Raw genomic sequence first — 11,407 nt, forward strand, 5'->3', positions numbered from 1 at the left:
ATATATGTATATATATATATATATGTATGTATATGTGTGTGTATGTGTAATATACATATATATTATATATTGATTAAATAAAGAAAAAAATAATTTCTTTGAATAAAATACATTTTTTGTTTTTAAATGAACCGCTTATTATTCCTTATCGCTATGTAAGGAACATTACTTGCCAAATAATCGATAAAAAACACGCCATCAATGACTCGTACATCTTTCGCTATTGGTTGCTTTTAGCCGGAAATAAGGAATACTTGGCGCTTAATCGGTGAATCCATATTATAGACTCGTCTATTATTTGTAGAAGTGAACTTTAAATACGGAATATCAATTGTTGAAATTGAAAGTTTTAATGATTAAAGAAAAATTTATAATTCATAATATATATCTCATATTAACACATTTGATTATTTAAACTCTTTCCAATAATAAATATTTTTCTCGATTTAACCTCTAAATATGAACGTCCGTATATAGCAACCAATCAGCGTCAAGATTACTCCCTCGATTCATTGCTTATTGGTCATCTTTCTAAGAAACTTGTACGCATGCGCCAACTACGCTCGGCAGCTTCTTTCTTCCGGCTCCCTCCTGCCGATGAGTCGTACAACGTTTGTTAGATCGTGCGAACGCAGTTGTTTCGTCAGCGACGATGCAGCTTAGTGGACCGTGATATTTTCAGAAATTTCATAGTCAGATCGTCGGAACGTAATTCTCGAGCAACGGTGAGTAATATTTCAGCTTTTTTTTGGACGAAAAATGGGTCTATCGTCCCATGAGACGAAAAATAACGGGCGTGGACAATCGTCGGGAAAAGATGGCCTGTTGGAGCGTCATGGCGTCATCGCCCTTTGCAGTCCGGCTTCCCCCGACGACCATCTTGTTATCGATAAATCAATATAACGCGCCTTTATCCTATGTAAGCGTCTTGTGTGCTAGTACTAAAAAGTACATCACAAATATTAGACGCATTTAAACATTGTTAAACTCGCCGTCTAAAAGGAAAAAAAAAAGATCATCTACACACAGGTAAATCGACCTTCGGCACCCGGTTTCTTGAACATTTGCTTTGTCTGACGAGTAATGATACGCAGAATAGCGTTAAATTTGGAGACCTTGGTTTTACAATAATCAGTATTACATGAGCATCAATATTTTAATAAGAAAGAATGCTAAGTGGAATCAAATGTATTATGATTTATGGATACTCAGTCGGTGGAAACCGAGATTACATGCACGTGTCCTTGGCTTCTGGACTGTGCCTTGAGAGGTGGTTTTCTTGCATAGTGCCTACGTACTTTTGGATCTCGTAGCAGCAATCAATTAAAGGCAGATGCATGTTGAAATTTATTAAGATATACCACATTGGTCCTTGTATTACAATTAAAAAAAAAAAGGAGAACCATGCGAACCTACGGATTTTCACAGTCTTACAGGTTAGGTTGCTCTATTTCCTGAGTCAAAATGGAATCAATGGACGCGCGCCTTGTTGCGCAGGCTTTAAACTACCATGGTCAGCAGTTGCAGAAAGTGTGGGAAGGAGAACGCAACGAGAATGAGTTGGCCATGCTCAATCTCAAGGAACCCAATTTTGAAATTTATCAACAGAGACAGAAAACACTTAGGTGCGTAGCTGAATTTATTTAAAAATTTTTATTATACTTTTCTTGATCATACAACGTACTTGTATGATTGTACAATAACGTGCAATACAAGATTCGTGTTTCTATTGTAGCTTCGGAGATAGAGGAAAAAGGCTAAAGCTTCAACAATTCCTCGCTAAGAAAGCAGATGCTCTTTATGATAAAGCAAATCTTGAGAAGACTGTAGAGCCTATTAAGCAAGAATTAGGGGACGAAGGTAAAATATTCTTTTATGTTTTTATCGATCTTCCGTTGATTGTATTATTATATTTTCTCCTGCTAAGAAACTAAAGTGTTACTTGTTTTCAGAATTTTATGCAACAATGCCAGGACTCGATACTTTTGTCACTATGGAAAAATCTCAACGCATTAGAAACTTCTTGGAAGTAAGCATATCTCTTGAACAATTTATTCGCTTGATAGCTATGTTCAATAAATTATATTACATTGCTAATTGTCAACAAATTTAATTTACAGAGTTTAGTTGTTGGAGATGTAATTTATGCACAAGTGATGAGTAAAAGTGCTCCTGGGCTTCTTCTGAAGGTTCTTTGCAACTGCTCTGACTGTCCTCGAGTTGTTACTGAGTTAGGAATAAAGGTACATTTTATTCGTATAGATATATTCCTTATTTTATTTTACTCTCAGATTATTGCATCTCAGATGTTGCTTATATAATTTTTGAATAATTACATAAAAGATAGAAACATTTTGGTATAAGTAGATTGGTACAAAGATGTAAAGAAACATATAATTTGTACGATCAATGTATCCTTGCTGTATGAAATATTAATAATTAATTGAATAGGTGCTAAATGATTGTTTTCGTGTTTATGCAATTAGGTTCTAATATTGAATACGGCCACTGTGCCGGCGGTGGACAAGAAAGGTGTTACAAGAGGCTACATGGCAAATGATCTCGTCTGCGTCGTAGTCAGTGAAGTTAACGTTGAGGCGGAACGAGTCGTTGCAGTAATGAACATGCCTGCCCGCGAGGGCCAAGCCCCACATCCACCTATGGGTCTTATTCATTCTGACGATCTTCCAGAAGCTTATAAGTAAGTTACGAGAAATATAGATAAGTACGGTAGAAAATTCTTGCATTTACACGCTTCGCTAGCTCTGTTTAATTAACATGTCTACCACTAAAGGAATACACAAGACTGAATATGTCTTACGTGCATCGCACTTAGCTTTTATATACATACATGTCTCGCACATCTAAAATACTCTACTAGTTCTTTTAGACTATTTTTTTTTTTTAAATCTGACTTCATATATGATATGATATGATCACATATAAGACCAATTATATTTAAGGAGGCAAAGGTTTTTATCTGATGTGGTGATAATGACATTAGCATTCTCATCACTTATGGCTGGTTGCATTTCTTATGAAAATATTTTCTAAATTGTGTGTTAATCAATGAACACAGATTTGCGAAATTTTTTTCGATTTTCTCCTTCATTTCCTTTTTTCTTTTTTTTCTTTTTTTTTTTTAACACATTGTAAAAAGAAAAGGTAAGAATAACAGTGTGTTGGGCAAACAAAATTGAAATTTAACAGACGCACTGTGATACTAACAAGTCAAGGTAAATGAGATTTGATTCCTCTTACACATTTTTATGAATTTAGGTGCCAGACACTCTGTAACATAAAAAGTTGATAGTCAGTATGATGATGAATTTATAATGCGATACAAATGATTCAAACCTTGAGCATTGGTTGACATGGCTCTATTGTGCACATATTGTATCTACGTTTGTGATATGTTACTCTCAAAGCACCAGCCAAACTATGGCGCCAAATGAGATCAATGTCTTTTGAGGTTGAATTTCCAGTTTGAGACGTTGAGCCTTGAATGGTCAGAGTGGGTGCTGCAGACGGTAGGTATAATAATGATTTACTGTTGTTTGGTCTCTTATCAGATCATATAATGCAATCTGAATTATAATCTTCTTTGGTGCAGGATACGGACATTTTTAATATGTTAGTAGAATATAAAAATGTTGAGATCAAAAGGAAACCTTACACGACCTTGTAATATATAATGTTATATTATACAATATTGTTATACATTTAGTCTTTTAATAGCGATATTATTAATTTTAAATAAGACAATAAGACATATGTGGTTTAGCTGAAATTAAAAGCAGAGACCAAACAACCCAAATCTTAAACACCCCTTCCTATACCTTTAAGCCTCAAAAGAATCGCGCCTTGTCATAATAATGCCTCATTTAAACTTACAGCTTATATTGACAAATAAAAAAAAAAAAAATGATGTCATATTCAAATTGACTCAACAAAATGCAAAACAGGCGACCGTACTACTACTACTTCTACTACTACTACTACTACTACTACTACTACATCTAAAAAAAATTTTTTTGGTCAACTTGGAAGATAATATATACTCAGGCGTGGCTCCCGACCTATCCTAGGGCTATGCAATTTATTTTATCGCACCAAAAACTTATGTAATCATCGTCGATTGATGATAGGCTGTGTGCTTTTGTGTTGAGAAAATCTCTGAATTACAAACATGATACAAAAATCTAGAAATATACGTCTTAGCGGTACATGAAAGGTGAGAGACGAGTTTACATAATAATGAGGTTGTGTACCATTTTAAATTTATAATTATGAAACTATCTGGTAATACATATATATATATATATATATACAAAGGAATTTTACCGACCTTCTGCACCGCATCCCTGTCTTGGACCCCTGCTGCTTGTTAACGGTATAAACATAGATCGTGAACGATTCTAATACCAGAAGATGTAAACATCTTGTTTCTTCATTACTTTAAGAGAGAGCAGGAATTATAACTTATAAAACATCTTTGGCATTAGTGTCGTATCTTTGAATAATTCATGCAGATCGAAAAGAAGAATCAGCGTTTCACAGGAATGGATGGAGCATATATCCTTGCACTATAAATGTTCCAAGAAGACGACCGAAGAAGCATATATATATATATATTTATATTGTAGATATATATATCTATATATATATACGTATGTATATACACACGTATATACACATATATATATATTTATATATAAAAGAAACAAGACGAGATGTCAGAAAATTGAAAATAAGCAAATAATTATATCTACGCAGCGTCTGGTTAATTTTATTGGTTAAGGAGTGTGAAAATTCGGTCATCATGATTATCAAGTCTTTAGTTTTACCGTTAACGAAGTAGCTTTGGTTTCTTCTGTGCCAGTGGTCAGGATGATCTTTGCGAGTCAATAATGTATTATTTGTTTTTATGTGGTGTAGGAAAGCTGTGGACAACAAAGGTCAGAGTTATGAAACGCTCTTGGAGAATAGTACTGGCTTCAACAACCCAAACAACATAAAATATCTTTGTGACTTGATGGGTCTAGGGCAAGAAAATCATTCTAACATGGTTGGCCTAAGGTACAATATAATTTAAATTACTCTTTATATTTGAAAGCAACAATGAAGTATCTTTCGATTGATCGTTATTCGTATTAAACATTTTTAGAGAACGTTTTCCTCCCAATGAATATTCATCAGAATTGAGACAAGCACAAGCAAGCAAGTGGGCATTCCGAAGCGTTGCCGAAGGAATAGATCACTTCAAAGCTGGCCGCCATTCTGAAGCCTTTCAGTGTCTTAATAAAGCACTTTCAGTAGACCCAAGAAATGTTGAAGGCTTAGTCGCTAGAGGAGCGTTGTAAGTTTATCACAACATATATAATATAATAATTAATCGTTTATCATCGATATAATTGGCATCACGCATTTGACTTTTGTCTTTTGATCTTTTATCTTAGATACGCGAACAGCGGTAGTTTCAAGAAAGCGATCGACGATTTTGAAACCGCTCTAAAACTAAATCAAACGCATGCGAACGCTCGTAAATATATGGCTGAAACGCTCGTAGCACTTGGACGCAGTTACGAAGATGAAAAGAAGTACGATGAAGCTCAGAAAGCGTACGAAAATTGCTTAGCTATCGCACCATATCACGAAGAGGCACGGAATTCTATCGAATATATCAAATCAAAAACTCTGACATCTTCTTTGAACCCACTTGACACGTTTAAAAGCTTCGAAACGGAGAACGACGTCGGCGACAATAAAAAGGAGAAAAAGAAACGTAAGAAGGAAAGAAAATCTAGATCGAAAAAGAGACAAAGATGGAGTTCCAGCTCTAGTTCGTCATCGAGCGGATCATCAAGTACATCTAGTTCGGACTCGAGCAGTTCCTCGTCTTCAGGGAGCTCACGATCTGCATCTCGTTCGCCGAGCAGAAAACGGAAACATAAGAAAGATCATCGTGGATCGCTTTCGCCTCTTAGCAAGCGTATGGCTCAATACAACAATCCTCCGGCTGCTACAACCACCGCCCATGACGTAATTGCACCAGTTTCTTACAATGCTAATACTCGCGAAAAAATGGACGATTATGAAATTAAAGTGCGCAAGTTCTTGGAACAAACTAAAGATGATTCCGATTACGAAGACAAGGTAAGCATAAAAAGCGCAACACGTTAAGAACGTATTTGTTTTTCTCTCCTTTTCTTTTTCTTTTTCAATAAACCATTTCGATTAAACGAACACAGAAAAATAGTTAACGTGTATGTACATATGTATATATGTATATGTTTAATTCGTTTCGTTTCAGGTAAGAAAGTTCTTGGAAGAAACTGCAAGATGGAAGAGGGAAAGGGAAAAGGAAAAGAAGCATTCAGAAAGTGAAAAGATGAAGAAGAAGAAGAAAAAGGAGAAGAAAGGAAAGGATAAGGAAAAGGAGGATAAGAAGAGTAGAAAGAAGAAGAAGAAAGAGGAACGAAAGAAGCGTAAAAACAAGGATAAACTTGAAAGAGATTTGGAGGCATTGAAAAAGTCATCTTTACCAGATTTGGAACAACTCGAATCGAAACTAAATGCTTATTATGCGAAGGTTGAAAAAGAAACAGCGGTCCTAAAAAGGTTGGATTCCTTAGACAATTTTTTGGTAGTAACGACTTCGAGATATTTGATCTCTTTTTTTTTTTAGATTTCATCTTATTCAAATTAGTCTAATCAACTGTTATAAGAATGCTAAGTACTTAAGTCCATTTGTTAAGTTGATTTCAATTGTGGTCTTTTCTGTTGGCATCGACACTCGGAAGTTGTTTTTATCTTAAGATATCGCATTCTACTTATGTTTTTATATTTACTAGGTATGTAGCACAGTATAATGACATACCTTCCCCTCTTAGCAACGCGGAGAAGCTCGCGGAGAGCTCACGCAGGGAGGAGGAGCTACGTAGAGAGAGGGAAAGGGAGAGAGATGAGGCGTCAAAAGCTTATCATGAACGAGAACCCAGAATACCAATGACTGCGCAACAGCGTAAAGGTATTTTTTACTTTTTAGATATATTGACAATATTTAAAACGATACCACCACCGTGTGCTTTTTACAAGACGTTTATTTTCTTATTTTCTTTCGTAGAAATTCAGAGGAAGCCTTTAACGGACATTTTTGAACAAGAATCACAGTTAATTCATCCTGAACCTAAAGTACCTACTTTAGATACAGCTGCGTTAAATGCTAAATGGAAGGCTGCTCAAGCGGCTAGGTAAGATCTTACATTTTACGTACAGTTTTGCGAAAGCAAGTTCTTTCAAACCCGAGAAAAGAAACTTCTTGCGTAAAAAAAAAAAAAAAAAAAAGGCAAATGATCGTGTCGTTTGAACGGAAATGAAGATTGAAATTTTGTGTTTACAGCGACGAAGACGATGACAACGAGTTAGAAGAGAAACTGCAACGAGCGGCGCTAGAAAAATCATTGAATATTCGTAAACAGATGCAACGAGAACTGGCAGAGAAGAGAGCAGCAGCTGCCCAACCGATGTCTGCCCCTACACCGCCACCACCATTGCCTAAGGAACCTCCGATACCGAAACAAGCTCCAGTGAAATATCCTACTCCGCAACCACAGAACAAGTTCCAATCTTACAAAGATCCTACTATATCGGTACCTCAAGGTACACCGAATAAGTTCAGCTCCGGCAGTAATCTCGGTGGTAAATTCCAACCGATCGGTCAATGTCCTGGAAGTGGAGGTGGCCATCCACCGGAACCTCCGCGTCCACCGCCACCAGCGAAGAATCAGAATCAGGCTAAAGGGCCAAGAACGGATTCTGACAGCGAGACAGATCGACAGCACAGACAGACGCCTAAGAAACGCGAGTCGAGCGGTAGAGGAGGTACGGTCTCCAAGAGAATGAGCAGAGACAGACCAGGAAAGCGTTCTCGTAGCAGATCTCGCAGTGCATCCAGTTCTGGTTCCTCGAGATCTCGATCTCCAAGGCGAACACGATCGCGTTCTTATTCCAACAGAAGATCCGGCAGTTACGAAAGAAAGTATAGCCGTTCGCCTTCCGGTACATACAGTCGATCAAGGTCAAGATCACGATCAAGATCTTACACTAGGAGTCGTAGTCGCAGTAGATCCGGCGACAGAGGCTATTATCGCAAGAGACAGTTCCGATTATACAATAATCGTGGGACTTATTACAAGCCACGCTTTCAAGGCTTTAACAATCCAAACCATCGTGGCGGTGGCAATAACTTCCAAAATAGAAACCGATTCTACAATAATCAACACAACAATCGTTTCGGCAACAGACGTGGCGGTGGATTCAACAATCGCGGCGGTGGACGTGGACGTGGTGGCAACCGTGGTGGTAGATTTTTCCACGGTAAGCAGGGCTTCCGCGATTTCAGGGACAGGCGAGACTTTAGAGATCGTCGCGCAGTATCGCGCGATAGATACAGCGATCGCAGTTATTCACCCGACCCAATGAGAAAAGTTGATGAAGCCAAAGAGAAAATCAACAAGATGCTCGAAGGCGGTGACGACGTAATGGATCATCAGCAAGGTGCCGGAGGCTCGAGCGTTCCTCCCAATAAGAGACAAGATGGACCTCTGAGCGAGGGCGAAGAACGCGATGATGATGACTACGAGAGGTGGGGAGAGGGAGAGGGGGGCGACGCGACTAACAAGGTTGGTTAGGTCACTTCTGTGTCTATAGGCGTTCGAAAAAGAACAGCCTATCTTCTTGCTGATGACGATAAATGATAACTCTGGATGATGATCATGATGAGATGATAATGATGACAATGGTCATAATGATATGGAATAATAAGGATAATGATGATGATGATAATGATGATAATGATGATGATGATAATGATGATGATGATGATGATGATGATGATGGTGATGATGATGAGCCACACGTGCAAGAGAGTACGACCCAGGAGCCAACTAACTCTCCTTTGTTGCCAGAGCGAGGAAGTTGGAGCTGTCGACGATAACCTGGAAGGCAAGGAGTACTTCATTGAACGCATGAAGCAGCGAAGCAAGAATGTATTAATGCAGAGAGCCCTTGCAGCTAAGATTTGGTAGATATGCGTGCCGTTGCCGACGCTGTTTCTTCTCTTCTCCTTCGTCTGTGATATTCTCTATTTCCTCACGTTGGCTGTGCCTAGTCACCAGCGATCGACCAATTCACGTGAGATACTCTTTTATAATTTTTCGTACCGATAACGCGCGGTACATATCTAAATATTATCAAGTAAATATCACGGACGGTAATCATTCAAATTATAACTGGCGGCCATTATGATCGTTAAGAATTCTTTTATCTTAATTGTCGACGAATTCTCTCGTTCGTCATTTTTGCGGATATATCATTAAATGTATAATATCGAGACGATCGTGTATAGTTTATTATTATATCTACGTTTCATCCGTATCGTAATAAAATCATACGACATTCTTTTGCTCGGTTTTGCAAGAGGAAACCCGAAACTCTACTACTACTCTATTACTACTACTACTATACTACTGCTACTCTACTATACTACTACTACTCTACTATACTACTACTACTACTACTACTACTCTACTACTACTACTACACTAATACTACTACTCTACTACTACTACTCTACTACTACTACTACTACTACTACTACACTACTACTACTACTCTACGTTATATCTTATATATGTAGCGAACGAGATGCGCTCGATATATTATATATCTATCGTAATAATAACGGGAACGAATTCATTCGTATCGAACTTTAAAGATTTTCGCTACGGATCGTCGAGGATATAATATATGTATACCATGTTTCTACAAAGTAAGAATCGGAAGATCATTTTAGCAAATTTCATCGCGTTTTTCTTTAATTTCAAACGTAGTTCGTAAGTTGTATGATATGCCGTGTTTTTTTTTTTCTTTTCTCTTATTTTGTTTTCCTTTTCTTTTTCGATCACAATGGAAACGTCAAATTTGGCTCTGGGTTTAATTCTTATCTCGCGAGTGGCTTTTCATAGTATCTATCTATCTATATATATATATAATAAATATATACATACATATATATACATATGTATATGTATATATATACTTATATATATATATATATATTTAAATCATCTTATCAGAAACTTTCTTTATTAATTTAAAATGATTTGTTAGATTTCGTTTGTACATTTCTTAACAAATGTGAAAACTCGTTACGATTAAAACCATCTAAGCATAATCAAAAATAAAAAATAAGTCAGTTGATTTATGCAGATCGTAAAGTAAACGATTTTACCATTAATTATTCTTGACAATTCTATAACATTTTAATTGTTTCATGAAAGATCATGTATTATTGGACCCTCCTCCCCCTTACTGTTGCGCGCGGTTTTAGAAGTTGCGATATATTCTGCGTTGTTTTGTTCCAATACAAAACAAACGATGCACATTTAGAATAATAGTCATTTTACTCCCTTGATCGCGTGATCTTATTAGAGCGTCCCTTTGCAGATACATTTCGTTAAAAAATACGAACCTTGTTACTATTTCCTTCTCTTTAATACGAGAGCGCTTATTTTAAGGTATATTACAAATAATTTACGTAGTAGGACACATATATGTTACATGTAAACGAGTTGCTGTACAATTCAATCATCCAAAAAAATATATATAATTGTAAAACGACAAAAAGAGAAAGAGAGAGAAAGATCGATGTCATTGAAATTTGTTTTTCCACCATACACACACACACCTACATATATATATTATATATATATATATATATATGTACATATATATTATATCTTATACAACAGAGAAGACAGAATTTACGGTATGTGATATTATAAAATTATTAAGTTTTTATTTTCTTTTTACATTATGCGTGTTTCTCACGCGATCGTACAGATCGTTATTATAAAAATACGAACATTACATATATCTTCTAAATCGGAGACTTGCAAAATTTAATTAAACGTACGAAACGTGAGAATAATTTCAATGTTCATCAAAAGAATTCCAAAATCGATTTACTATTTCTTTATAATTTCAGCTCGCATATCTATATAAAATTAATTTGAAATGTTTATTAAGATTACAACTCTCCGCGTTATTACATATCTTCGAGTGAAGTCGCAAATAATAATCGTTATTAAAAGTATGTATCTCGATACGTAAAAAAGTTCGAAAAGATGTTTCAAACGATTCTCGAAATATATCGATACTTTCACTTATCGTTACGATTAGAACGATCTCATTCGATAAGACCGTTAACAACGTATTTTATGCGAAACGAAAGAACGACGAAAATAAGTGAAGGTGATATATCTTATTATTTTGATAATCGATAGATAAAAAATTATTGATTATTACGTATATACGAACGAACAATCATATTGTTAGTTGATCG

The 11,407-nt window shown here is 36.2% G+C and overlaps 1 protein-coding gene across 2 annotated transcripts; it reads left to right on the forward strand.

Moving 5' to 3' along the window:
- Window positions 1-566: 566 nt before the first annotated feature.
- On the forward strand, window positions 567-10,711 carry LOC127066573 (tetratricopeptide repeat protein 14 homolog). 2 transcript variants are annotated; one of them, XM_051000469.1, is made up of 14 exons: window positions 567-725; window positions 1,429-1,625; window positions 1,736-1,860; window positions 1,953-2,029; window positions 2,121-2,243; window positions 2,487-2,701; window positions 4,939-5,079; window positions 5,168-5,359; window positions 5,460-6,156; window positions 6,314-6,621; window positions 6,855-7,030; window positions 7,127-7,253; window positions 7,403-8,684; window positions 8,970-10,711. In XM_051000469.1, the coding sequence occupies exons 2-14, from the start codon at window positions 1,465-1,467 to the stop codon at window positions 9,087-9,089; spliced, it is 3,744 nt and encodes a 1,247-aa protein (XP_050856426.1). In that variant the 5' UTR covers window positions 567-725; window positions 1,429-1,464; the 3' UTR covers window positions 9,090-10,711. The 2 variants fall into 2 exon arrangements, with proteins under 2 accessions (XP_050856426.1, XP_050856435.1); XM_051000478.1 differs by having other exon boundaries at window positions 6,894-7,030.
- Window positions 10,712-11,407: the final 696 nt, after the last annotated feature.

The sequence above is a fragment of the Vespula vulgaris genome, chromosome 1 (genome assembly GCF_905475345.1).
Source record: "Vespula vulgaris chromosome 1, iyVesVulg1.1, whole genome shotgun sequence".
In the NCBI taxonomy this organism is placed as follows: Eukaryota; Metazoa; Arthropoda; class Insecta; order Hymenoptera; family Vespidae; genus Vespula; species Vespula vulgaris.

What these genes read in the sequence shown, in the direction of transcription:
- LOC127066573 (XM_051000469.1), top strand. Translation starts at nt 1,465, where the DNA reads ATGGAATCAATGGACGCGCGCCTTGTTGCGCAGGCTTTAAACTACCAT. An exon ending in GCAAGAATTAGGGGACGAAG is followed by an intron (nt 1,861 to 1,952) that starts GTAAAATATTCT and finishes ACTTGTTTTCAG; the next exon opens with AATTTTATGCAACAATGCCA. An exon ending in GGGGCGACGCGACTAACAAG is followed by an intron (nt 8,685 to 8,969) that starts GTTGGTTAGGTC and finishes CTTTGTTGCCAG; the next exon opens with AGCGAGGAAGTTGGAGCTGT.